General features: G+C 44.6%; 1 protein-coding gene across 7 annotated transcripts in view; it reads left to right on the forward strand.

Moving 5' to 3' along the window:
• Positions 1-26,823, forward strand: part of MAP3K4 (mitogen-activated protein kinase kinase kinase 4) — a 112,718-nt gene that overhangs the window by 58,822 nt on the left and 27,073 nt on the right. For all 7 annotated transcript variants that reach the window (XM_042940231.1, XM_042940232.1, XM_042940234.1 and 4 more), the window contains exons 4-10: positions 10,684-10,926; positions 13,198-13,344; positions 18,714-18,871; positions 21,913-22,029; positions 23,501-23,600; positions 23,754-23,837; positions 25,260-25,523. In XM_042940231.1, the coding sequence (XP_042796165.1) occupies positions 10,684-10,926; positions 13,198-13,344; positions 18,714-18,871; positions 21,913-22,029; positions 23,501-23,600; positions 23,754-23,837; positions 25,260-25,523 (1,113 nt within the window). The remainder of the gene's footprint in view (positions 1-10,683; positions 10,927-13,197; positions 13,345-18,713; positions 18,872-21,912; positions 22,030-23,500; positions 23,601-23,753; positions 23,838-25,259; positions 25,524-26,823) is intronic.

Genomic DNA, 26,823 nt, shown 5'->3' on the forward strand with positions numbered 1-26,823 from the left:
TGATATGGTTATTCTCTGTTCCTTCCTTTTTGTTTTACCATCTGAAATTTATACCTTTTCGGAAGAAGAGAAAGATAAAATGAAAATTTTTACTTTAGTGTATAAAAAAATTTAGTTGCCTGACTCATTGCATGTTACCATGCATATTACCTCAAATCCTAAGGAGGAGTTTTGGTTACTTTATAAATTAACTCTCTTTTGAGTTAGAAATGATGATGTATTTATCGTAAGTTTAATGGCCAAAAAAATATTGTTTGCCTTATGATCCAAGAATATATATAATTATGCTAACTTTTCCTATAAGCACAAGCAGCCCTGGAGAGGTTGCCTTTTGTATTCAGAGCGGACAAAGCCTGTAGAAGCTAGGACATGTAGCAACAACAGCTACTTGTTTTCAAGTCTTGCCTTGTGCCAGGCACAACAACCCAAGGAAGGGGTGGTGTTCATTCCATATTTCACAAATAAGGGGAGTAGGTAACTTACTCCAAATCACAGGAGCTGTTGATTGTCGGAGGGCTTTACACCCAGGACTCTTGGATCCCTGACTTTAAACTGTGCCCATGGTGTCCAGACCTGGCTGCACATCATTGTTACACAGGGAGCTTTTGAAAATACACGTACTCCTGCCCTTTTGGGTTATAGGGCAAATCAGAATCTCTTGGGGTAGGACATGAGCATCGACATCTTTACCCTCCAACGTGCTTCACACGGAGCGGGACCAGCGCAGTGCGCTTCGGACTAAGCCCGTGGGAGACACTAAGTAGGCTACGGTATTCCCCTACCCCCGCCTTCCAGATCGGTGTTCATTAATACAGTTATCGTAGTTAATTTTTCATTTGCTTCAGTCATCACCTGTCTGATTGCATTAGTAAAGTTACACGAACTTTTTTTTATTACTTATTTTTTATTTTATTTTTTTGATATTTATTTTTGAGAGAGAGAAAGAGAGACAGAGTGTGAGCAGGGGAGGGGCAGAGAGAGAGGAAGACACAGAATCCGAAGCGGACTCCAGGCTCCGAGCCGTCAGCACAGAGCCCGACGCGGGGCTGGAACCCATGGACCGTGAGATCATGACCTGAGCCGAAGATGCTCCACCGACAGAGCCACCCAGGCACCCCCTTTGTTAAAAATTTTTAATGACAAACTTTTTAATTGAGTAAGTGGCAAGCCAATGAACACATACTGCTCACTTGCTTATAAGTTTTCTGTTTTCTTAAAAGAAGCATACTTACTTGAGGGAAGATAGAAATTTGTTCTGCGTTATTTTTGACTGCGGTGAGCCAACTGAGTGAAACCGGATGTAAGATGAAAAAGATCAAAGGAGAGAACTCATCAGCTTGCAGTGGCGAACTGGATCCCGTGATGACAACGCAGCAGCAGCAGCAGCAGCAAGGCTAGTAGCTGCCATTAACTGAGTACTTGTTATATATGGAGGCGGGTTGGTCAAGTAACTTGGTCGTCACCCAGTATGGCAGAGCCAGGACGCGAACCCAGCGCTGGCTGTAAAGCTGTGCTCCTAATCCTTACACTATACTGCCTCCTGAATTTATATTTTGTCCCGCCTTGCGCTTTGAGTATTTTTTGACTTAGTGGCTAGCATTTAAAAAAATTACAAGATGTTACATGAATATCTGGATTTTTTTGTTTTCCTTAAAGTCCTGGGAGGAGGTCTGTCGCCACTGGGCCTGCATTCCCACGTGGTAGCATCTGGCGGGTTCCAGCTGACCACAGTGCCCATCATTTCTTGTTCTCTTACCGTCACCTTTCCCTTGCTCACCCATTGGCATCACCCACCTGGCCCTGTGGTGTGTGGTCTGTGACATGGCCCCTGGTGTAGAATCGTAGAAACTAACTTTTGAAGGCTAGCACAAAGACTACAGTCGATCCTTGAGCAACATGGGGGTTAGGGGTGCTGACCCCTTGCACAGTCAAAAATGCGTGTATAACTTTTGACTCCCCAGAACTTAACCACTAATAGCCTGTTGTTGACCAGAAGCCTTACTGATAACCTAAACAATTAACATGTATTTTGTATGTTAGATGTATTATGTACTGTATTCTCACAATAAAGAGAAAAGAAAATGTTACTAAGAAGATCATAAGGAAAAGAAGATACATTTACAGTCCTGTACTGTATTTATCAAAAATACTCTGTGTGTAAGTGAAGGCATGCAGTTCAGACTCTGCTGTTCAAGGGTCAGCTGTATTTTGATCTGCTCCTTCGTTTTATAAGACAATGTGCCTTCTTTTGTGTTACTTCTATATTGAGTGTATATACAAAGAGATGAAGTTGCTGCTTATCCTGCTCAGAGTACTAAATCCTTTGGTTTGGATCTTGTAGACTTTTTTTGGTGCTTATATAAATGTATGTCTTTGTTATGTGATACAGGTAATTTTTAACAGGTTTTTATTTAAATCGCAGTTAGTTAACACGTGGCCTGATACGAGTTCCAGGTGTACAATGTAGTGACTCAGCACTTCCATAAACACCCCGTGCTCATCACAAGTGCACTCCTTTTTTTTTAATGATAATGCTGTATTTATTCTGGGACTGACGGGTTGTCCCCCCTGCCCCCATGTTGGTGTAGTTAGCTGTGCTTCAGTTCCATTTAACAACTACATGGTATTCCATCATATGAATGTACCATATCCTATTTAACCATTTTACTGTCTTGTTTAAATCCCACCCTCTTCCTCTGGCACCCATCCACCTGTTCCCTGTGCCTCCCAGGACAGTTTTGTTTTGCTTTGTTTTTACATTCCACATATGAGTGAGATCATATGGTGTTGGTCTTTGTCTGTGTGACTTACTTCACTCAGGAAAATGTCTTCAGGGTTCACCCTTGTTGTCACAAATGGCAGGATTTCCTTCTTTTTTTGTGACTGAATAATATTCCATTTTGCATATATATAAAATCTCACGCTTCCTTTATCCATTCACCCACTGGTGGACACTTAGGTTGTTTCCATATCTTGGCTATTGTACATAGTGCTGCAGTGAACACACTGGGGGCAGATTCCTCTTCGTGTTAGTGTTTTCATTTTCTTTGGATAAATACACAGAAGTGAAATTTGCAGATCAGATGGTGGTAGGTCTATTTTTAATTTTTTGAGGAACATCCGTATACTGTTTTCCATGGTGGCTGCATCAATTTACATCCCCACCGACAGTGCACAAGCCTTCCCTTTCCTCCACATCCTCGCCAACACTTGTTATTCCTCTCCTTTTGATAATAGCCATTCAATAAGTGTGAGGTGATATCTTATTGTGGTTTTGTTTTGCATTTCCCTGATGATTATAACCACGTCACTCTTAAGGGACACTTAACTTTTAATAGTGCAGCCAAGAGTATTGTGTACATTCCCCTTTATAAACTTACTTCATTGTTCTCGTAAGAATGATTAATTGAAATGGAATTGTGAGCTCGTTGTGCATGCACATTTAAATCTTTGATAGACACTGCCAACTTGCCCTTCAAAATAGCTTTATTCATGTTTACTTTACCTGACAGTGGAGGAGAAATCCCATTAGTCCTCAGTTTTGCAACCATGATCAGTAAAAACTGTAATTTCCTTTTAGTCTTTCATTCTCCTCACTTTTAGTGACATTGAGCCCGTTGTCAAGTTTATAGGCCGCATATATGTCTTCTTTGAATTTTCTTTTTCCTCATTTTATTCATTGTCTATTTTTATTATTATAATCTTGATCTGTTGGAGTTATTTATATTTTATGGATATTCATTTTTTATTATGGCTATACATCTTTTTTTCAAACTGTCTTTTAACTTGTTTATGATGTTTTTCCCTACACAGAAACTTAAAATTTTTATTATAGCCTTCATCACCTTATTTTGTGTGTAGTCCAAGCTTATAAAACATTCTGTATTTTTTCCTAATTGTTTTTACATAGTTCAGGAAAATTTTGTTAAGAAAAATACCAAACCCATGTAAAACTAGACAGAATAATACTATGAATACCTTTGAATCTGTATCCCAGCACAGTGGTTATTAACTCCTGGCCAGTACCTACTGCCACTCCACACTTCCTCCATCATTTTGAAGAAAAGCTCAGGGATCATCATATTTTATACATTTCTCTGAAGGAAGAGGGCCTGTTCTAGAAATGTACCGCAGTCCCATTGTCACACCTAAAATGTAGCATTAACTCCTGTGATCATCAAAGATCAAGTTAATGTTCATATTTTGATTGTGTCATAGTTATCTTGGTTTTCTTTGAAAAACATTTAACATTTTAAATCATCAGTTTTTGAATATCCATCACACAAGGTAACAGTTCGTTATATTTCTTAAGTGTAAGTCCCCCTCCCTTTTTTTTGCCATATGTTTATTGAACAACCTGGGCCTTTTACCCTGTGGAGTCTCCCACAGTCTGAATTTTGGTAAATGGACCTACAGGTGTCCTATTATGTGTTTCCTTTTTCTCTTTGTTCTGTGTAAAGTGACTGTAAGGTCTAGTGGCTTGATCAGATTCAGGATTTCTTGATTGATTGGTTGATTAATGGCATTAGTACTACTTCATCGGGACACACAGAATGTATGACTGTCTCTCTGAGACGTTCCCATCCTTAGGGAACAGCCCTTTGGGGATATGCCCTCAAATTACTGTGTTTTAAAGATGCTTGAATAATTCTTCATGGTTATGCCACCAACTGGACATGTAATTAGATTCTCTTCTTTTTTTGGCTATATATTTAAAATAACAGCTGTATTGAGACAGAGTTCACTTACCATGATATTCACCATTTTGAAGTGTTGAGTTCAGGGGTTTTTACTGTATTCAGGGCCGTGTAATCATCAGTGCCACGTAACCTGGGAACATCTTCAGCATCCCTGCGCGAGGCCCGCGAAGTTAGCTGCCCTCCAGTCTTTCCACCCGCCACCTGCAGCCCTGAGCAACCCCTTACCTGTTTTCTGTCTCTTTATATTTGCCTATTCTGGCCATTTCCTGTAAATGGAATCCTCTAGTGGTCTCTCAGGATTGGCTTTTTTCACGCCACCCACGTTGTGGTTGTATCAATGCGCCATTCGTCTGTGTGGCTGAATAATACCCACTCAAATGTGGGTGTCCCACATTTTCTTCACCCACTCAGAGATCTCTTATGTGTATTTTTTATTTTTAGGTTTTGCTTTTTAACCTTAATTTTGCAAGAGTTATGAGAAATGCTTTGTTTTAAGAGAAAAATCTATGGAATAATATATTTTCAAGGAAATCTGATTTCTCTGATAAAGGTATTATGCTTTAAGATTATGTTTTATTCTTCCATTTTCTAATATAAGCTGTGTATGCAGTTTTCTTTATTTACTTTTAATATATGGCAAGTGTATTTTTACCCCTTAAGGTTATACTTACATTAATATCTTTGTATAATATACTTACTGCTCTCTCTCGCCCCAACATTTTTTTTAATGTTTATTTATTTTAGAGAGAGACAGAGGGTGAGTGGGCGAGGGGCAGAGAGAGAGAAGGAGACACAATCTGAAGCAGGCTCCAGGCTCCGTGCTGTCAGCACAGAGCCCGACACAGAACTTGAACTCATGAACCGGGAGATCATGTCCTGAGCTGAAGTCAGACACTTAACCTGAGCCACCCAGGTGCCCCAGCCCAACATTTTTTTTGTTGTTATTTGTGGGTTCTCAACTATGAGGATATTGGAATTACCCTTTTTTTTAAAGCCAGGTTTTCATTTGAAGTAATTTTTCTTTTACGTCCAGTGAAATGCTAAGAAATTGCATATGCCCGCCACCCCCCGCCCCGGCCCCCCAGATTGTGATCCTTGCGGTGTTTCAACAATATAGCCGTTACTGACCACACTTTCTCCCTTACATTATCCCCTCCTTTCAGTTCTGGGGGAGTATGTGTGTGAGTTTTGATAGATAGACATAGAGAAGTAGACAGAGATTGAGATTTAGATACAAAGTTTTTGGCTTTTTAAAAAATTTTTGAGACTCATATTTTGATTTTTGTTAATGGTCTCCTGAGTCATTTTGTTCCATAGTAGTCCTCAGTAAGGGTTCAGAAAAACAGCGTTTTCTGTGTTCTTGAATTTTCCAAACAGTTTGTGGCATTTACTCTTGCAAGTCTATTTGGCTATAAAATCTTTGGCCTATATTTTCTTTCCTTGAAGAAGTTTGATATATATAATGCTTTTGTCTTTTGGCCTGCAGCATGGAGGTTGGGAAGTCTGATGACAATACATTTTTGTTTCTACTTGTAAGACCTTTGTTCACCTGTATTATTTATTTATTTATAACCTGGAGGCCCAAAGGATCGTTGTGTTGTTGTTGTTGTTGTTTTCTTTTTCTTCAAACTCCAACTAGTTTACTTGGTGTTGGTTTTTCCACATTGGTATTTTTGAATACATGGTGCCATTTTAATATATTATTTCAGGTTTTGTTTGGTTTTTATCTGTTTTTTTTTTTAATTTCAAGTGAATTTCTTATTGTTTTAACTTTTTTCTGTTTCATTGATTTGGTTTTCTTCTCTGGGAACCACTGCTGTATATGTTTTGGACCTACTTTCCCTCTCTTCTCTGTCCCTTTATTTCAAATCTTTCCTTTTCCTTTTCCTTTTCCTTTTCCTTTTCCTTTTCCTTTTCCTTTTCCTTTTCCTTTCCTTTCCTTTCCTTTCTCTTTGCTTTGCTTTGCTTTGCTTTCTGATATATAACATTTTCTTCATTTTTACCTCCTGTTTCTGTGAAGCCATGATCTGTTCTGTTTGTGTTCATGTTCCTGCTAGTTTGTTTTCTGTTTTTGAAATGATGAAAAATTATCTTCTGAGTACTATCACTTTGAGTTCTTCTAATTTTAATTATTGTTGTTCTTTTATATCTTCTGTGGTTTTCTTAATTTCTTTCAGCATTTTTTTTGAAAATTAGGCCACAGCTCTGTTTAGTGGGCGTGTCTTTCTGGCATGTTTTCTTTGTCCGTAAAGTGGTTCAGCTCGCTCTTTCTCTGCTTAATAACCTTGTATGGATTCCGGCCCTAGTGGGTTCTAGTGCTGTCCTTTCCTCTTGCTCTTTTTTAAACATTTGTTTTCATGGACTTTAAGGAAAGAGAGAGTTCAGAACGTGTTTAGGTTTATAGCTTTGAGCTTCTCCTTCTGAACTGCAAAAAAATACAGTCTTTCTTTTTGAGATCTTCTGGCTGTGTTCCCCTCCCACTGCTGGACCCTCTCGCTCCTTTACGTCTCCTGTAGTTTGCAGGTCAGTTGGATTTTACTTTAGCAGGTTTGTCCTGGAAGAAGATTTTAGCGGATAGTTTTTAAGAGTCTGGGGAGCCTAAACCGCTTCGGCCCCTTCAGACCTATTACAACGCTTTCACCTCACCTGTGAATCTGGGCCCAAATTGCTTTCTTCTCACTGAAGTCCTCAAATGGAAGCAGTGAGCTTTCTATCGGATGGTCCTTGGTGACTGTGGAATTTGCCTCTTTAGGCCCATCAGACACCCTGATAATCCCCTGGGTTTCCCCTGCACAAGTGCTGATCCTGCAGGGTCCGGAACAGGTCCTTTCTCCCCATCTCTTCTACTTTGGACTTCATGGCAATACCTCATCACCAAGTTGTATTGGACGTGTGTCTTGTTGTCCTAGTTCTGTCTGTTCTTATGGGGGAACTAAGGGAAATCAAAATTCTGCTGCCACCACTGTCTTTCCAGAATTCCTGTTATTATGTTGAGTGCCTAACTGGTCAACAGTTAGAAATGACTGGTCATTTCGACTGCCTAAAATGACAATTTCATATGGTTTAACCTAATGTATAGCTCTGTGTTTAGGTTTTAGTACGTTTGGAGTCTTTCCAAATATGTATGTTCAAAACATATTTTTATACTTACACTAATACATACTTTGGTTTCTCATATCAGGCAAGAATTTCTAAACAGCCACATAATTAAAAAAATGGTTAATTGTGACAGCATGAGGTCTAGTTATAGAGGGAGGTAAGGAGGTAATTTTTCAATTTTCTAGAACATTAGATTATCCATTATTGTCCAACTGTTTCAGCTGCTGTTTTTTTATGTATTAAATTATGGATAATTAGATATGTTTCTCTGCTGATCTGTTTACAGTACTTTTCTATTTTACATAAAGTAGTTTCATTAGTAAGGTCTGCCATTGTGTGGGGCAATTCTTCCCGTTAATTCTTTAAAAAACATTTTTTTTTATTAAAAAAAAATTTTTTTTTAACGTTTATTCGTTAATGAGAGATAGAGACATAGCATGAGCAGGGGAAGGGCAGAGAGAGGGGGAGACACAGAATCCGAAGCAGGCTCTGGGACCTGAGCTGTCAGCACAAAGCCCGACGTGGGGCTCGAACTCACAAAGCGTGAGATCATGACCCGAGCTGAAGTCAGATGCTTAACCAACTGAGCCACCCGGGTGCCCCGTTCCCATTAATTCTTTAAAAAAAATTTCTGGGCTGCTTTTATTTTTGTACATTACTTTCTTCCACATGAGTTTTATTGAATGAGTTTATTAATGCACACGAAAGGTCAGTGAGATTATGATTTGTAATCACATTGCATTTTTATTGATGTCTGTGTACGATGGAGTCAGCCCAGTTTTTGCCTGAATTGATCACAGACTTTATACCATATCTGACCCTGTATTTCTCACTGGAGGTAATAATAAATGAAGGAAGTAATAACAAATAGTGCCATTCTTGCACTTTATTGCCCCTTTCCAGGTTTTTTTTCTCATATGTTTTTTTTTTTTTTTTTAAATTCAAATACTCCTTTCTAGAACTTGCATTATAGTCTTTAACCGAGTTATCATCCTGGAGTTGTATCTGCCTGTGTAGATTCTGCTAATTTCATGGCTTCTCACTTCCTTGGGTATTTTGTCTTAGGATCTTTATTTGGATTTACTTTTCATTTGATTAGACCTTACTATACTTCCTCAGGGTTTTTTGTAGTGAAGATAAAGGAATTGTACGTAGAGTTCTTCCTTATCTAAATATGTTTCTTCCTTCTTCACGTTAGCGGTGTCTTGACTGTGCAAACAGCCCTCTCCATCTCCTGTTCTTTCTGCACTCATGTGATTCTTATGTTAAGCTCCTAGATCTGACTCCCGTGTCTCTATTTTTCACCCCAAATTTCTGTTTCTTTTTCTTTTGCTCTTTGTTACAGTGATAATTTCTGTAGTTATTGCCTAAGTTATTAATTTTTATCACATTCATTCTGTTCTTACTGTCTTTATTGAATTCGTTATAGAAGTCTTGGTTTGTTAAATTGTTTTTCCAGAGGACTGCAATGAGATCTTGCAGTAGAGTATTTTATGGTTCTCTCTGTTTCCTACATGAAATCAGTGTCAGCTGTTCTGATTCTTCACCTTGGTTTCCTTAAAGCTGCCACTTCCTCTTCAGTGCTCAGTAGTTTTTTAACGCCTGCTCCTCCTTGGACAGGGATTGACCTGCCATGCACCACCAGGAGGAACACGTTTTCCCAGCAGCTGTGTGGGTCTGGCCGTTGGGTCTCCCAGGCGGTGTTCTCTTGCACCGTGGACAAGTAGGGATTGTTCTCCTTCCCAGCGAGCTTGCAGCATGTGGGTAAACGGGCTGGGACGCTAGGGAATGCCAAAAGAATTCTTTAGAATTTTATCATAGAAAGTTTGTGGAATTTCATAGAGCTTTACATCAGCCTTTGATCTGGTACCACTCTCTGCACCAGAGAAAAACAAGCGTTTATATTGCCTAAAGCTTTTAAACAGACATGTCTTAACCCTAACCACGTTTATCACATTTTAAAAATGATGCACTATTTTAAATACTCTGGCCTGTTACAGAAAACTAAAGCATGTGTTAATTTAAAGGCAGAAATCTGTGTTGAGCATGAACGGATATGAGCAGAGGAGACGAGTTAAGAGTTCAGTAAAGGACAGGGAACGTAGATATGAGTGACAATGAGGCAGAATAGTTCTAATTGGTGATGTTTTAAATTGAAGAGAAATTGAGGTTTTCAAATCTTGTTGGCCTCTGTTTTCTCAATAAAAGGAGAAATGAAGGTCTTTGGATCTGATTGGTCAGGGTGATGTTGCCAGAAGTTTAAGAACGGTGGGGAAGCTCCAAACTCCCTGTTTTATGAGGAACAGCATAAGGCATTGGATGGAGTAACTGTAAGAAAGGGGAGTGACACTGAGATTCCCAGGGGTATCAAATAACATTTGAGTGGGACCAGCCAGGTCAAGTTTAGAAATTTTTTATATAGCTTGGGAGAGCAACGGACAGAGGAATTGGTAGAATCAGCTAGTTTTTATGTTTATGTAAATGGGTCCCTGGTAATCTTTCTCAGATTTTAATAATTTCTGGTTTTCTCAGTCTAGAGATAGTTGTGGATAGTACTGTATCTAACCCTAAAAGTAAAGTGTTGTAATCAGTTTAAGTGTGATGATAAAATTTGTGATGAAAATGATGAACTTGGTAGTTTTTCCACTATGCTTTTTTGATAAAAATGTCATAGTTTGGTATTAGTTCTTGTTAGGATTTTCTTTTACTTTTAGAACTGCTTGGGTCTATGTTAAACACGTTGAATTATTCTAAAGATTATCTTACCTGTAAAATTGTGACTTTTGTAGGTTTGCCAGCAAATTATAGGGAATAATAGTTACAACCACAACCATAGCGCCTCCTTTTGTATGCTCTTGTAACTTTTGTTGAATTTTTGTTCTAGTTTTCCGAATTTCCAGACCCCATGTGGGGTTCAGATTATGTGCAGTTATCCAGGACGCCGTGTTCCTCGGAGCAGAAATGCAGCACTGTGTCGTGGGATGAACTCCAGTCCATGGACTTGCCCTCATTCGAACCTGCCTTCCTGGTCCTCTGTCGAGTCCTTCTGAATGTCATACATGAGTGTCTGAAGTTAAGATTGGAGCAGAGGCCTGCTGGAGAACCGTCTCTCTTGAGTATTAAGCAGGTCTGTTTCCAAGACTGATTAAAAAAAGTTGGCAATTATTATACTATTCTACAGGCTTATAGTCTTTATTTTGAGGATTTTTTAAAATTGTTGCAAATAGCGAAAAATGAGTGCATGTTGGTGTTGTTAAGCTGCTCTTTTTAGGGTAATTTCAAACGTTCTTTGCATGTAGTCCTCAAAGAGAAGACTGTGGTTCGCCTTCCTGCCATCACTTTCTTGTTCCGGAAGGATATAGAAGGATGGTGGTGGAATGGCGTAGCCTCCCAACATTAGCCGTTGAAGGCTGGGAGCTTAAAATTCACTCAGGAGAAGTAGTTTAAGTTCCTTACACTTATTTTCTTGTCCTAGTGAAGCTACCTGCAAACAGATCATTCATTGTCTTTAGAGTGTGCAGCTGGGAGATGTTTGGACTCTTTGCTCGTGTAGACAGTTGCATGGTTTAAATAGTAATGACAGCTTCTGCTTTCTTGTTTTTTATCAATTTTGGATGGGATTTTCTAGGGAGTTTGATACTCCACAGGTGACAGGAAGGGCTGGAAGCAGTTGTATCTAGCACGGTGAATGCTGGTGAGTGTTTGTATTCGTACTTTATGGTATTAACCATACGGATATCCACTATACAAGATAAATAATTCCGATTGGGGGAGGAGGGAAGGTATGTTTTTGTCAACTGTGCTTGTCTGTCCCCTGGGGATGGAAGGGGGATGATGGGATGGCACCTGGGGACAAGCACAGGTCATCGGATAGGCACAGAATAGGACTTGACTTTGGTGGTGTGGCTCGGAGAAGGCATGACTCGTTGCCGCTTGGGTTCCTGGGTTCCTGGGTTCCTGCCCAGCACCGGCCAGAGAGTGTTCTTCTCTCCCTCGCTCTGCTTCTCACTGCCCGCTGTGGCCGTGGCCGTGCCTCTCACTTGTCCACCTGTTGCAGTGGTAATTTAGCAGGCTTTAGCAGGCCTGGGTATATACTGACTTCCTTTCTCACAAAACGAATATTCAGGAATATAACCTGGTAAAAACAAGGCAGAGTTTACTTTTTGCTAGTGGGGCTCTTATGAAGATGAAACAGTAGTTGATGTTAAAATGTTTTTAAAAATAAAAAAACAAAACTTAGATGAATGTAGTATTGCTAGAATCAAAATAAAACAAGTTTTGGCTTAGATCATTCAAAGATTCGGTTATAAGCACCTAAGTGACATCTTTAACCGAGAAATGTACGTCTGAACACAACAGCTTTTAGTAGATGTCACTCTAGCCGTGGCTCCCTGATAGTGAGTAATTACTTTTAGAACCGTTTGAAGGGGAATTTGTGTGTATAAAGGCAATCTGTATTAATTTTGGAATATTTGACAAGTACAGAAAATGATGCAGACAAAATGAGAATTATCCTATGATGCTGCCCCTCAGAGAGGACCACTGTAACTATTTCGGTGTATTTGTGTCCACCTGTTCATCCCACACATACAAATAAAAGAAAAGGAGATGCGTTTTTACCCTTAAATATTGTTCAAAAAAAGATTTCAGATGGCTAAAGCAGTGCTCTGCTATCTAGGTACATCGTATTTATGGAATCCCCATTGCTTTAAGCGATACTGTGATAATCTAGCGAGATGCCGTGATGGAAGGGCTGGAGGGCCAGTGACCTCATCCCGTCTCCCTCCCTCCTGTCCCGCTGCCTCCTGGGCCTAGTGTGTGGGGTCACTCATCTGTTTGTTTAGTTTTGTTTTCCCTTGACCTCTGTCTGTTTTCATCAAATTGATCTTAGGTTTGATTTTCGTGATTATTAGAGGCTTCTGATGGTAAAGGCCACAAATCATGTAGTTACTGTACTAAATTACCGCAAAGATTGTCATGCCCTGTGGTATGTAGGTGTATTTGAATCTTTACTATGTTTTTGGTTAAAAATAAGCAGTTTCATTCGGAGAGTTTTCTATCCATTGTCTTATATGATGCAAAATCGTAGAAAAATAGACCTTACTGTGTGGGATGTCTCTTCTGTATAACTTTATTTGTAGGGGAACGTATTGTCACAAATCGGCGTTTGCCTGTCTGGTACTCTCCCTGTGTATTCATGCTGTAATAGTAAATACTTATTTTCGGTTTTTGGTTCCTAATCAAGACTGCTAAGATATGTATATGAACGGAGCTGATAAAGAGTTGGAAACACTTTAGGACTTGGAGACTTCTTGAGGATTCAGGTGGGAGGTGTGTGGGCTGACAGATGGCGCGGCCCTGGTGTGCGACGTCACAGAAGGTGTGTGTGCTCCCGCAGCTGGTGAGGGAGTGTAAGGAGGTGCTGAAGGGCGGCCTTCTGATGAAGCAGTACTACCAGTTCATGCTGCACGAGGTTCTGGACGACCTGGAGAAGACCGACTGCAACATCGATGCCTTCGAGGAGGACCTGCACAAAATGCTGATGGTGAGGCCCAGTGGGGGGTTTCTCAGCTGCGCGGGGAGGGGGGGGGGGAGGGAGGAAGAGGGAGAGGGAGGGGGCAGTCTTTAACCTGATTCTTTTCATCTAGTATTGGATTACATTTGTGTCTCCTAAATCCACGTTTTAAAAAACGCCCAAGGGTTTTTGCGTTAGAATTTTTGGCGAAGCTTACCCTATTTTGTTAACTGTAAGACTCTTCATCTTAGAGCAGAACGGCCCAGAAATGGAGTCATAGTCTGGTCCTATTTTATTGAGCCATCTGTTCTTAGCTGTTCTGCAATGCGTGGCCGGCGCCAAGACTGAGAAGACAGTAGTGACAGTTAGAGGCTCCTAGTCTGGCTGGGCCCTGGGCGTGAGCGCTAGGTGCCTGGGCGGGACTCTGAAATGCGGTGGCCACTTGGAGACGGGTCACCTAAATTAGCTTGGGGACGTGTGGGAGCCAGAGTTCGCTGAGGAACTGGGCCCATTTGAGGAATTACAATGGGATTTGGCAGGAGCAGACCTGCCCAGAGGAGCTCCCCAGTCCTTACACCATGTGAGTTGTGTGCACGCACACACGTGGTAACCCCTGTCCTGTTGTTCCGATTATTCACTCCTGGTGGACGTATCCTTTTACCTTAGGTGCCCGTTTAAGACTTACTTGCAAGGTTTGCTTTTCTCTGGAAGCTTTATCTGACAATTTCAGTCTTTAACGTGCCTCCGTCGACACCTTCCCTGAACTCTACGCAGTCATGGTTAGAGCTGTGCGGTGAAATATGCAATGATACACCATTTCTCTGCTCTCAGGTTTCCCAGACTACTGAAAGCGTCATCAGCCAGCGGCTGTAGCCTGCAGTTACTTTGTCTTCCATGATGTCTGGTAGAGGATAGTGTGTAGCCAGTACCTGTTGGATTGAGTCGGGCATATGCACAGATGATTCTGTAACCTGGCAGGTTGATGGAACAATACAAGAATGACCATGCTTGTGGGTGTATTATTTGGGGAAGGTTTTCAGGACGTATTTTGCATATGCCGTTTGGCCGTGTCCTGTGTCAGGGTGGCTGCAGCACCTCCAGGGACCACCCCCACTTTCTAGGCTGGAAGAGGAGAGAAGGGCAGAAGGGGAAAAGTGCCCTTGCCAGCTAAGCCAGAGCGCTGAACGCTCTCCTGGAAGCCACACCCTCCACCTTTCCTCTGCATCGTATTGACCAAACCTATGGCGTGGCCTCTTGACTGTGGCAGAGGCTGGGGATTCAAATGTTTAGCTTTCCAGTTGCTACAGCAGAAGGATAGAAAGGGGGCGCCTGGGTGGCTCAGTCGGTCGAGCGTCCGACTTCGGCTCGGGTCATGGTCTCGGGGTCTGTGCGTTTGAGCCCCGCGTCGGGCTCTGTGCTGACAGCTCGGAGCCTGGAGCCTGCTTTGGAATCTGTGTCTCCCTCTCTCTGCCCATCCCCTGCTAGTGCTCTGTCTGTCTCTCTCTGTCTGTCTGTCTCTCTCTGTCTCTGTCCAAAATAAATAAACATTAAAAAAAATAAAAAAAAAAAAAGAAAGAAGGAGGTGGCTAGGAGGGGGACTTAGAATATCTGGTGCATTACAAGAAAGAATTTTGAGTTTGAAATGATTTCTTGATTGGGGTGAATGCATAAAAGACCAGAGTGTGTAACCTGGCTACATTTTGAAATACAGTGTATTTCTTAGGTCAGAAAAGTCTTTATCATTGAAAAGTCATGATAAAAAAACAAATGCAAATTATTTTTTCTCTTTCTCTCAACGGATGGTTAAACCAGGAGTTTAAAAAGACAAAAAACTTCCCAAACTGTCTTTGGTGGTTTCACAGAGGCACACACAGCAAGCACCCTTATCAGTGCGGTCACTGAGGCAAGAAGGGGAAGAGGCAGCTGGGCAGGGTGTGCCCTCGGGCCGTTCAGTGCCGGAGTCCGGAGTCCGCGGTGTGCCTGTGGGGTATCTGAAGGCCGGGTGAAGGGAACACCCAGATTCACAGCAGCTCCTCAGAGCTCTAAGTACTCAGGACTTTGTTTTGGTTTTGCTACAATGATCCGTGTGAGACAAGATCGCCCTTAGTTTCATCTCCATGACTTCACAGATGAAGAGCTGGAAGTTATCAGCGGTTTTAAACTTGTGCCCGAAGTGCGCTCAGTGGCTGATGGCACGGGCCTGTTTTGACATCTGGGGGAACCCAAACACAATCGGTGTGTTCGTCAGAAAGGAAGGAGGGAATGGCCTTTGGATGGCCAACTGCATCGTGTTTGCCACGCACCCTCCTCTTGAAACTCAAAAACAGCAAAAGGAATGGCGAGTAAAGAAAAAAACTCCGTGTTCAGCAAAGGAGAAAATTTGGCACACCGTTCTCCTCTCCTTGCCTGACCAAAGGACCGTCACGGTTATTTGCCTTGAAGTTTGGACTCACGTGAGGGTAGACGCAAGCTCTGAGTATCTCACAGCCCGTCCAGGGATCCGTTGGAGCGGTGGTGTGTGGGGGTGTGAGCGGTCCAGGGAGAGGCTGGAGGGGTCCCCGCGGAGGGTTGTCGGTGGCCTGCCTGCAAGACAGAGGAGGAGCAGGCACGCTTGTGTCGTCCGAACATATCCCGCTGCTGAGGAGGGTGACGGGAGGCAGTGGTGAGCAGGCCGGGATGCGGAACGTCGGTGACTTTGGGGGCTTTACTCCGCGTTTCGTCATCGTCCTGACGCGGAAGACTGAAGCCCTCACGCGAGCAGGTCCGGGGACGTGACTTGGTGAGCGTTTGCTTGAGGCAGCAAACCAGATTGAAGCTATAAACCGTCCCAGCTCACTTCTCTGGCCCTGGCCTTAGAAGTAACCAGAGCAGTGGACAGGAGAGAGATGGAGGAACGTGTCATGGATCTAAGGAAGCCACGGAAAAAGAACTTACAAGGAATGAAAACGCGATAATGAGGAGCGAGACGTGGCCGTTGTAGAAGACGCAGGAGGGAGAGGGGAGACGTGTGCAGCCGGTGTTCCTGCTGGGGTGCAGCTTGTACCCCGATAGTGAAGACTGTGGGTCCAGCGAGAGCTCTTAAATAGAACTTATTGGAGGCCATTTGAAAGCCTTGGGGATTGACTTTGTGGAGGGAGACAGATGAACAAAATGATGCACGTATGAGAGGAGAGGGAACTCGATACTGGGAGCTTCCGCAGATGCCATGAGGAGGCGGGTCTCGAAACCCAAGTGTTGAGATTGGGAGGACGCTTCGCTCGGCCGCCGCTGGGAGGAGATGTCACGTGGCCGTGTGTGTTTGGGGTGGAGAAGGTGAGGGATCCTGTATCTAATGACTTCTTTTCGTTAGGAGGGCTGACGTGGATCATCTGCTGAGAAGGGCTGAGGGTGGGCATTGGCAGTCTGAGGAAAATGGAGGGGGTTCAAAGTGCGGTCGTACAGAGAAGGAAAACGGGTCGAGTGGAGACAGAAGTATTGCGCGCACCACGTGGTCGGGATCGCGATGTGTAGAGCAGGGGCTCCTCCCTGTCCCGCGACCCTCACGACCCTCAGCTTCTTGAGTGAGGGTGTGGGGCGTGGACTTGTTGGGCTCACCGTGCTTTGGGGATCTGGCAGGTGAGCTGAAGAGGGAGGGGTGGCAGGGTGGGGGGCGGCCGGGGTGTGGAGGGCTGACCGTGTGGGCTCTAAGCCAAAAAAGGAGGAGAGGGAGTGAAGGAAGGGAGTAGCGAACTGGAGGAGGAAGAGAAACGCATGGACTGGAGTTCACATAAGGTTTCCATACGAGAGTGGTCATGGTGGTGGTAGTTGAACAGAAAACTGGAATGAGGAGAGGAGGTTTTAGAATCAGGCGTTTGGATGGGTGGTCTGGGGCCTGGAGATACTCTGTAATGACCAGATCTGGGATGAAACATCATGCGGTGGCTGAGTCCGGGATGGAGAGAAGACTGTGTTGGACACCAGAGAGGGACAGGATGACAGCAGTGGGAAATCAGTAGGTGACCGTATGAACAAAGGGTTCACGAGGATGCCAACTGCTTCCGGCCGTTGGGTACGCGGTCACACGGGCGCCCCGTGACGGGGCTGTAAGGGAGAGGTGCACTCCTCGGGAGACGGCCGGGCATGAGCGGAGCCGGGGAGAAGAGAGCAGCACCCCGAGAAGCCAAAGGGGGTCCTGGCCTCGTATTTAAGAGTTTGTGTCCTTTGGACGCGATGGTGGTAGACCCACAGATGGTAGGTTCCACGTACCCAGACAGCTGTGTTCACAACAGACCCCAGACTGCAGATTCACACCCCGCAGGCTGGCTGGGGGAGCCCAGAGGCATCCAGAGACACAACAGAAGACGGTTTTCTGAAAGCAAGACCTGAAATTTACCTCCCGAAAATTAGTACCGGATTTCAGAAAACATTCGCTCCAGTGAACACGAAGATGTAGCCTGGGGAAGTCACTGAGATCCCAGACTGGATCTAGAATCTCGTATATATCCGGGCAGAGAAAAAGCAAGGCACCTCAGGGCGTGAGGAGAGCGGGGACAGCGGGAGACGAGGCTGGCATCAGGTTTCTTTGTTCGAACAACACGCAAGGGCAGACAGTAGTCCGGGAGCAATGCCTGAAACCTTCCGAAGCGGAGAACGTGTAATTCAGGCATTTTATACTCAGTCAAGTTGTCCTTTTGGTAGGAGAATCCACAGTGAGTTTTTGTCCTCTAATAATTGTGAACCTGTCTTGAGAAAAGCTAATTGACAGTAAAACCCTGGGAAGCAGCAGATACATCAAAATAAGGATGTAGGGACGGGAGAGCTGTTGCATAGGATTTGTGGTGGACATAAACCCCATTTCAGAAGACTGGGTATTTTGATTAGATACCATAACTTATATATCATACATCTTGAAAAAAACCGTGTCATAAAAATCCGGGTGTCAGGAAGGGATGGTGGCGAAAAGTGTGCTCTTTTCCTCTCAACACGGAAGATACTGTCTAAAGTTAAATTAGGTGATTCAACAAGTAAAGATCCCAACCTCTTAAAGGAATAATTTCATAATGTATTAATAAGGAAATTTTCTGGGTATTATTATCTTGGTTTTTGTTTGTGTGTTTTTTTTACTTCTGTGTACATTGTGAACATTTTATTTTCTTGGTAATTTGAGGGGATTATAAATAGTGTGTTAAATTGCCAAGGAGTTGAGTTGCACAGTTTAAGAGAAGTGCCCATTGAGACCTCGGTGATGCAATGAAGGCCTCGGTGATGCAATGAAGGATCTTGCTTCTCGCAGGGCTACGTGCCTCAACGTCCCCTCCACTTTGCCCTTCTCATTTGTGGCTTTCAGGTCAGCAGAGGTGAACGCTGTGAGCTGCTGAGTTCTGTTCTCAACTGTCTCCCTTTATGTTTCTTTATTTAAGGTGTATTTTGATTACATGAGAAGCTGGATCCAAATGCTACAGCAGTTACCTCAGGCATCCCATAGTTTAAAAAATCTGTTAGAAGAAGAATGGAATTTCACCAAAGAAATAACCCATTACATCCGGGGAGGAGAAGCACAGGCCGGCAAACTTTTCTGGTAGGACCCTTGTGCTCCTGAGCGTGCCCGCCCATTCGCGCCCCCCGCCCCCCACCCTGTTCTCTGCGACATGTGTACCTGCTCAGTTACATGAAGGTGACAAGCAGTCACACGTGCGCATGTGCCTCTCTCCCGAGTTTTGTTGTCCTGGGAGCCAGGCTGCTCAGCGGGGGGTGTGTGGGGACATTTGGCACCTTCCAGAAACAGTTTTGCTTGTAGTGACTGGGCGGTGCTCCTGATTAGAGGCCGGCGACACTGCTGAACATCCTGCAGTGCACGGGACAGCCCCCAAACCACAAATTCTCCCCCCAAAATGCCAGTTGAGAAGTTGAGGAACCCCTGCCTTAGCGGAAACTCTCTGAGGCCCCTGAAGGGCGGCTCAGCCGGAGGCCCCGGGTGTCCCAGCCTTGGCGGGGTGCTGGGAACCTCAGGCGTGTGTCTCACCCACGTCCCTTCTCCAGGAGCTGAGTGCCCAAGGTGGCGTCCCCGCTGCCGGCCCCTCGGCTCTCGACTCGGCTGCTGGGGGTCAGTGCCGCCCCCTCTCACTTGCCCCATCAGCCATTTCATTTCCTCTGTCCCCTCGTAGAAGTCCTCGTGTGCTCAGCCCAGCTTCCCCTCTGTCGTGTGGGTCGTGAGAACCGCAGCTCTCCCGGGTTCCCCTCCAGCCTCACAGGGCATCGCTGTCGCCCCCCCCCCCCCCCCCCCCCATCTGTGTCCCGTGTGCAGGGCCTCAGAATCCCTCTCCTGCCCTGCCCGTCCTCTCTCCCTGGATTGTGAGTGAGCGGCTCACTCTCCGACCTCCCCGGCCCTTCGGGCCCTGCCTTCCTGTTCCAGAACCAGTCAGCCTTCTTACAAAGGGCGCTCACGGCCCTTTTCAGCATCTCGCCTTCTCTTAATGTCCAGTAATTCTGCTTTGCCTGTAATTTCTTCTGTTTGCATTTTCTGTTTCCAGGCTGTCAGGCTTTGTCAAACAAATTTTTTTTTAAGAGGTTACTGTTCATTTGTGCCACACATTCATGTTATGTAATTTCCCCCCAGCCTCATTTCCTCCTGTCGGTTTTTTGTTTTTATCTGTTGCTCGTCCTTCGCTGTCTGTACGCGGCAGTGCCTGAACTTCACCTTCCTGTGCCTTCTTCTGAGCAGTTCCCGACTGAGGGCCTGCCGCCACGGGCCAGGCTAGTTCTGGATGCGCACGGCAGCGGTCTCCTTCCTGGGCTGTTCCTCCCAGGTTCCCTCAGTCTCGGAGCCATCCCTGAGTCCTGTCTTTGTCTCGCACACTACCCCTGAGCCTGTCGCTGGTCCCTGCAGGATTCATCCGCAGTCTGACCTCTGCACACCCCTCCACGTGGGCACTCCTCCCAGGCTGTCATATCTTGCTCGAATGACTGCAGGCGCTCTCCAAGGAGACTCTCTGTTTTAGCTCTTCACCCCGTTGGTTTATTCTCAACACCACAGCCAGAATGATCTTGTTAAAGTGCACATCAGACCATTTTCTCCTCTGTTGCAAAGACTCCAGTGGCTTCCCTTCTTCCTCAGTAAAAGTGAGAGCTCCTGAACATGGCCCGTAAGGCTGGACACAGTCTGACTTTTCACTGACTCTCTGTCACCCTTCTCTGTCCCCTTCTCCAGGCCTTACCAGACAGCCACCTTGGCCTCTTTATTGTTTTTCCCGGACAGGGCATGCTCGTGCCTCCGGCCCTTTGCACTTGGTGGTTCCTCTAGTTGAACTGCTCTTCCCCCGTTATTTTCATGACCCATTTTCCGCTTCCTTTAGGTCTTTGTCTAAATGTCCCCTTCTCCATACTTAAGATGGAAATTCCTACCCACAAGTTCTCTTGGTTTCCTTTCCTCTTGTTTCTCTCCATAGCACTTAACGGAACTGCTCCATATTTTCCTTTTTTATTTTATTTCTTGGTTTTTCCTCTATGCACTGGAGTGGTTCTTACCGGTTCCGTTCACTGCTTACTACGTAACAGATACTCAGTGCTTGTCGAGCAAATCCTTTGTGGGTATCCTCCTCCACTGCTGTTCTGAAAGCAGGTCTGTAATCAGGTCCCTTTCCCACTCAGTTTCTTTGAAGGCTGACCTCTCTGCCCAGTAACTGAAGGTGGGGCACTCGGCAGGACGTGCAAGGCCTTTCGCAGCCTGGCCGCAGCTCGCGTTCTGGGTCTCGCTCCTTTCAGATTGTGCAATTTCTTTTCGCAGCCAGACCTCTTGCTTAACACGTCTTCATGCCTTTCGATCGTATTCATTGTTCTTCCTGGACTTTTCTTCCCCTCCTCCATTCCCGTGCTGCTAGCCTCTCTTCTCACTGCTCTCTCCCTTGCACCCCTGTGTCGCACACGCAGCTGGGTTTGGTCTCCGTCCTCTGCAAGTCCCCTGGCGCTTCCCTGTGCCGCGTCTGCCACTGTTTGTATGCTTACTCGCTCTCTTTTACCAGATAGACGCTCCTCTCTTTGAACGTAGAGGCCGGTAAACTGCTGTTGAGGCTTCACTTCACTCATTTAGATAGTTTTATACGCTCGGGCTTACCCTTTTCCCTAGTGTGTGGATTGTGCACTCCGCGAGGGGCATCAGCTGTGTGGAGTGTTTCGTGTTGACGGACCAGGGGAAGCTAATTGTCAGGGAAATTTGTAGAAACAGTTGCATTTAAGGAATTCACTTTGTTTTCTTATGCCGTCATTTAGTTTATAAAGCTTTTAAAAAGTATCTGGTCACAGATATATATTTGAGGCCGTTTTATGCTATTTTAGACTTTTAAGTAGAAAATTACATTTGTGTAATAATTACCTAGCTGCTCTGAATATGATTTAAAATTTTAAGGTTTATGATAAAACCGTGATAATAGAACGAAGACAGATACATGCCGTAGTTGAGATTTCCCCTTTCTCACATTAATCGGGATTTTATAGTACAAGAAAATTCTCACTATTGTTGATTCCCAAACTATTAAAACAGCTGGACTTTCAGCTTCTCATTCTAGAATTAGAACGAGGACAGTTTTTCTTCTTTGGGTTACTTTTGTACTTTTGTTCCCTTAGTGACATCGCAGGGATGCTGCTGAAGTCGACAGGAAGTTTTTTAGAGTTTGGCTTACAGGAGAGCTGTGCCGAGTTCTGGACCAGCGCCGACGACAGCAACGCTTCAGACGAAATAAGGTTGTGCCTCATTCCCTTCCCCTCCCCTTCCTTATTTCACGGACTCCAGCTCTTGGTGATGAGTCTAAAATGCACCTTGTTCAAACCGAACTGTTGGACTGTAGGGATTTCCATAGTGGATCTGAAGATTTCTGTTGTGACTGTCTTACCTTTCCTTGTCCTCTCTTAGTTAGAATTTTCTGTGGCATTTTCTTTGAAGGTGAATTTAGAATTTAGTGGCCTAATGAAAATAGTGTCTTTTGAGAAAGGGAGAAAGAGTGCAAGTTGACTAAAAATGAGTAGAGAGCATTCATCCCTGTGTCCTGGAATGTCTCTAGTCACATAATTATGTTTCTTTCTATCAGTCCATTAATACATTTAGCACATTGTCATTGTTTTTATGCATAGCTTATTCCTTCTGTTGAACTTGAAGCTTAAGTACATGAAACCATGGCTTACGCATCTATTGCATTTCCTCCAATTCCGTGAGATGGTATTCAGGTTGGACCATGTTGAATCGCTCTTTCTGTGGCACGTATATCAGCCGTATAGCTGTTTTGTGGCCAGTTATTAGCGATATCCTAGGATTCAAGCTTAGGAAATGCTCAAGGGAAATGACTTCTCTAGAGCTGAAATGTGTTTCTCTCACCATCCAAAATTTGATGAGAAGCACATTTTGGGTTTCAGAATACCTGGGAGGTCCTCATGCCAGAGTTAAAGAAAGCGTTCACCCAGATTCTTGCCTGGGAAAGTACGAATAGCTGAGAATTGGAAGGACTCAGTCTGTAGAAGGTCCTGCAGGTTTGGGAGGTAACACGGTGGATGCAGAATAAACGGGGAGTCGGAGATGTAAGGTGGTGAACTAGAGAAGGGCTCTTAGGGTGCCCTGGTTCTTTATTAGCGGTGGATCTAAAAAGCGGGCTCGTGCGCTGGTGTGCTGGGTCTGGCTCGTGCTGGCTCGTCCTGGCTCATCCTGGCTCCGGGGAGCCGAAGTACGATCATGCACACCTGTCCCCCAGCCGTCGCTCAGTGCCGTCACGCTGGTAGCTCGCAGCCAGCCGCGAGGGGCGTATTTATGCCACAGAAATCACCAGACACCATGAAGGCAGGAACTTGAGGGGGGCCGGTTGTTAACCATTTACCAGCCCACCACTGTGTATGTTCCTTTTCAGAAAGATTCTGCACTGGGAGTCAACTTTTAGGAATTTTATCTCAAACTCCAAGAAATTAGTATAATCAAATCTTTAGAAAATTGAGCTTGCTGTTATTTGAAGGTTATTGTGTGTGCCTTACTTATGTAAAGAATACAAGTACCTTCTAGAAAACTACAAGAGAGCGAACTTCTGAGTATTTCAGACACATTCTCAGTAACTGCTTGCTCCCATGTGTCCAGTTCTCAGTCTTTGTTAATGTGGTTTGGGACTTGCTCCTCTTTGTTGCGGTTTCCTGACACAGTGTCACGGGCTCTAACTGGGTGGCGCTGACTTTGCAGGAGGTCTGTCATAGAGATTAGTCGGGCGCTGAAGGAGCTCTTCCACGAAGCCAGAGAAAGAGCCTCCAAGGCCCTCGGATTTGCCAAAATGTTGAGAAAGGTGAGTTAACAATCCTGATTGTTGAAAATGTTTCCTTTACCAACCTTTCTTCCTTCCTTCCTTCCTTCCTTCCTTCCTTCCTTCCTTCCTTCCTTCCTTCCTTCTTTTTAAAAGCTAACCCTAAAGAAGTTTCTTTGTAACTGTGATCCTTAGGACCTGGAAATAGCAGCAGAATTTGTACTTTCAGCCCCAGTCAGAGACCTTCTGGACGTTCTGAAATCAAAGCAGTATGTTAAGGTAAATATTTAAAATGCTGTAACTGGAATATTTTGCCTTTCCTGTTTTTCTCTAAAATGGACAGACTTTATCTTAATGGTCCAGATGGTAAATATTTTAGGCTTTGCTGGCTGTATTGATCCCAGTAAAAAGACTTTCTCATAATTTCTCAATGAAATAATTAGAAAAACAAAGTTTTTCATATGTATTGACTTGCTTTAAGAAGGAAGATAAAGTTGAGGTGGCTCAGTCAGTTGAGCCTCTGACTTCGGCTCAGGTCATGGGCCTTAACGGTTTGTGAGTTTGAGCTTCATGTCAGGCTCTGCGCTGACAGCTTGGAGCCTGGAGCCTGCTTGGCAATCTGTGTCTCCCTCTCTCTCTGCCCCTCCACAGCTTGTGCTGTCTCTGACTTCCTCAAAAAAATGAATAAACGTTAGGGACACCTGGGTGGCTCAGTCATTTAAGCGTCCTGCTTCAAGCTCAGGTCGCAGTCTTGTGGTTTGTGAGTTCAAGCCCCATGTCGGGCTCTGTGCTGACAGCTCAGAGCCTGGAGCCTGCTTCAGATTCTGTGTCTCCCTGTCTCTCTGCCTCTCCCCTGCTCGTGCTCTCTTTCTCTCTCAAAAATAAATAAACATTAAAAAAATTTTTTTAAATAAATGTTAAAAAAATTTAAAAAAAGAATGCAGATAAAGTCATCAAATATCCATTCATACTTTGTGTTAAAATTAGCTACACATACATCTAAAATGATGTGTGTACGATAATAATGTAAAATAACAAAATAATTATTTTAAGTGTTTTTTTTTATGTTTTACCCTTACATTTCCTGAAACAATTTAGACTTTTTATAGGAACGTTTGCCATCAGTGGACCCCCTTTTTGAGTCACCATCTTTACTCCCATTTAAGTTGTTGGACATTTAGTATTGATAGACTCTGTGTTATGGCCTTATTACTGGAAATTTTATCCCAAGCCCACAGTTTTATCCCACCTGCATTTATGTGTGATTTGCACAACAATATCACATGCGTGTTCCTTATTAAAATGATCTTTAAAAGGCTTTTTATGATGCCCCCACCAAGAATGATTAATGAATCCGTTATTAGCATGTTTTGCCTTACCTTCTGTAAGCATCTCAAAGTAGCGCTGATTGAGGTTGTTGGAGGCCAACATTCCTCCCGTGGAGGGTATTTTTGTGCTTATACTAAAAATACGGCGGTGGGAGGGTGCTCTGTGAGTGGCTTCACCAGGCCTCTCGGGCACAGTGCTCCCGTGCTGTCCTCCCTGCCGCCTGCAGCGTGGCCCTGGATGCCCTGAGGTGCCTTCTGCGCCTTCCCCACAGAGGCCGGTCCTTTTCTGTTTTTTGTTTTTGTTTTTCTTTTTAAGTAACATTTCTATGTGTGACATTCCCTAGTTTAAGATTCTGGGTCATTTCTTTTGCAGGTACAGATTCCCGGCTTGGAAAACTTGCAGGTGTTTGTCCCAGACACCCTCGCTGAGAAGAGCATTATTCTTCAGTTGCTCAATGCAGCTGCGGGAAAGGACTGCTCCAAAGAGTCCGATGACGTCCTGATTGACGCGTACCTACTGCTCACCAAGCACAGCGACCGCGCCCGGGATGCCGACGATGGCTGGGCCGCGTGGGAAGCGCAGCCCGTCAAAGTCGTGCCGCAGGTGGAGACCGTCGATACCCTGAGAAGCATGCAGGTGTGTGTCAGTCGCGGCTCCCGCACCCGCTGCTCCCCACCCCCCACCTGAGGCAGCACTGGCTACTTCAAATACCTTTAGAGAAAACAAACGACCGGCTCCCGAGTGATTGGTTTAACTGCCACAGGAGTCTCCAGTGTAGACTTCCCCCCAAATGGACCTCGATGTTTTCATGGTTTTGTAGCACGACTTGTACCAGCATATGCCTTCAAATTGTGTATGTTAAATTATACTGGAATATTTGGAGTATTTTATTTATGTCCTTACCTGGTTGAGCCGTGATCTGTGTACTCACACTCTCACAGGAGTTCTCTCGCCCGTTCAGAAGTTCCGCTTCTTCGTGTATTCTGCTTGACTTGCTGTTAGCTTCCATTTTTGTGGTGAAGCTTTTTACCTACCTCCCCGACAGGGATCCCAGGATGGTTGAAATAAGTCATTAATTACAACCTGGAAGAAACCCTCGCATGCCCTCGGCATTCAGCCTGGCCACAGTTGAGCGCACGGCTGTCTCTTCTCCACACGACCTGCTCTCTTGCTCGTGTTCTGTGTCTCTGTGAATGGTGCTCTGTCCACTCAGGTGTTTAAAGCAGAGTGTGACTGTATAGACTCGTCCTTCTACCCCCCGGTTAGTCACCAGCCCTAGCACACCCGAAGCATCTCCAGCACGTGACGCTTTCTGTGCCGTCCGGAGCCACCACCACAGTTCGATTCTGTCATCCCGGGACTGGACTGCTGCACTGTCACACTTCCAGCCACACCTTCCCTCTCCCCAAGTCTGTGTTTGTTTGGGTGCTTTCAGAATGACCTTCATAATACGCGGCTGTGATCACATCACACCTCTATGCGAAATACTGCAGTGACTCACTGCCACTGAAAGAAAGAGCTAATGAAGTCTCAATTAGCTGTTTGTCTGTTTCATGGAAAGCCACTCAGGTCACTTTCTTTTATTCCTGCATTTTCCAGCTTTATGGACTGCTCCAGCACGTGTACACACACACACACACACGTGCACACGCGCACACGCGCACACACGCACACACACACAGACTGCTGCAGGAGTATTGAGTTACTTGTGGTTCTAGGCTGTTCAAGGCATCGTGCCCACACAGTTCCGTGGGATTCTTCACTGTTGTGTGGAAGACTTTAGACGTAGGGCCCACTGCCAGGCGTAGCTCTGCTTGAAAACTGCTTTCTGATCCGCTGGTTCCTGGCCTGGTAGCTCTGTGAGGTTGGCATTGTTTTTGGACGAGGGGTTCACCTGGAATGGGAAACCCTTAAGTGGGTCTGTTTTTAAGCCCGG

This window comes from Panthera leo, chromosome B2, assembly GCF_018350215.1.
Source record: "Panthera leo isolate Ple1 chromosome B2, P.leo_Ple1_pat1.1, whole genome shotgun sequence".
Lineage (NCBI taxonomy): Eukaryota > Metazoa > Chordata > Mammalia > Carnivora > Felidae > Panthera > Panthera leo.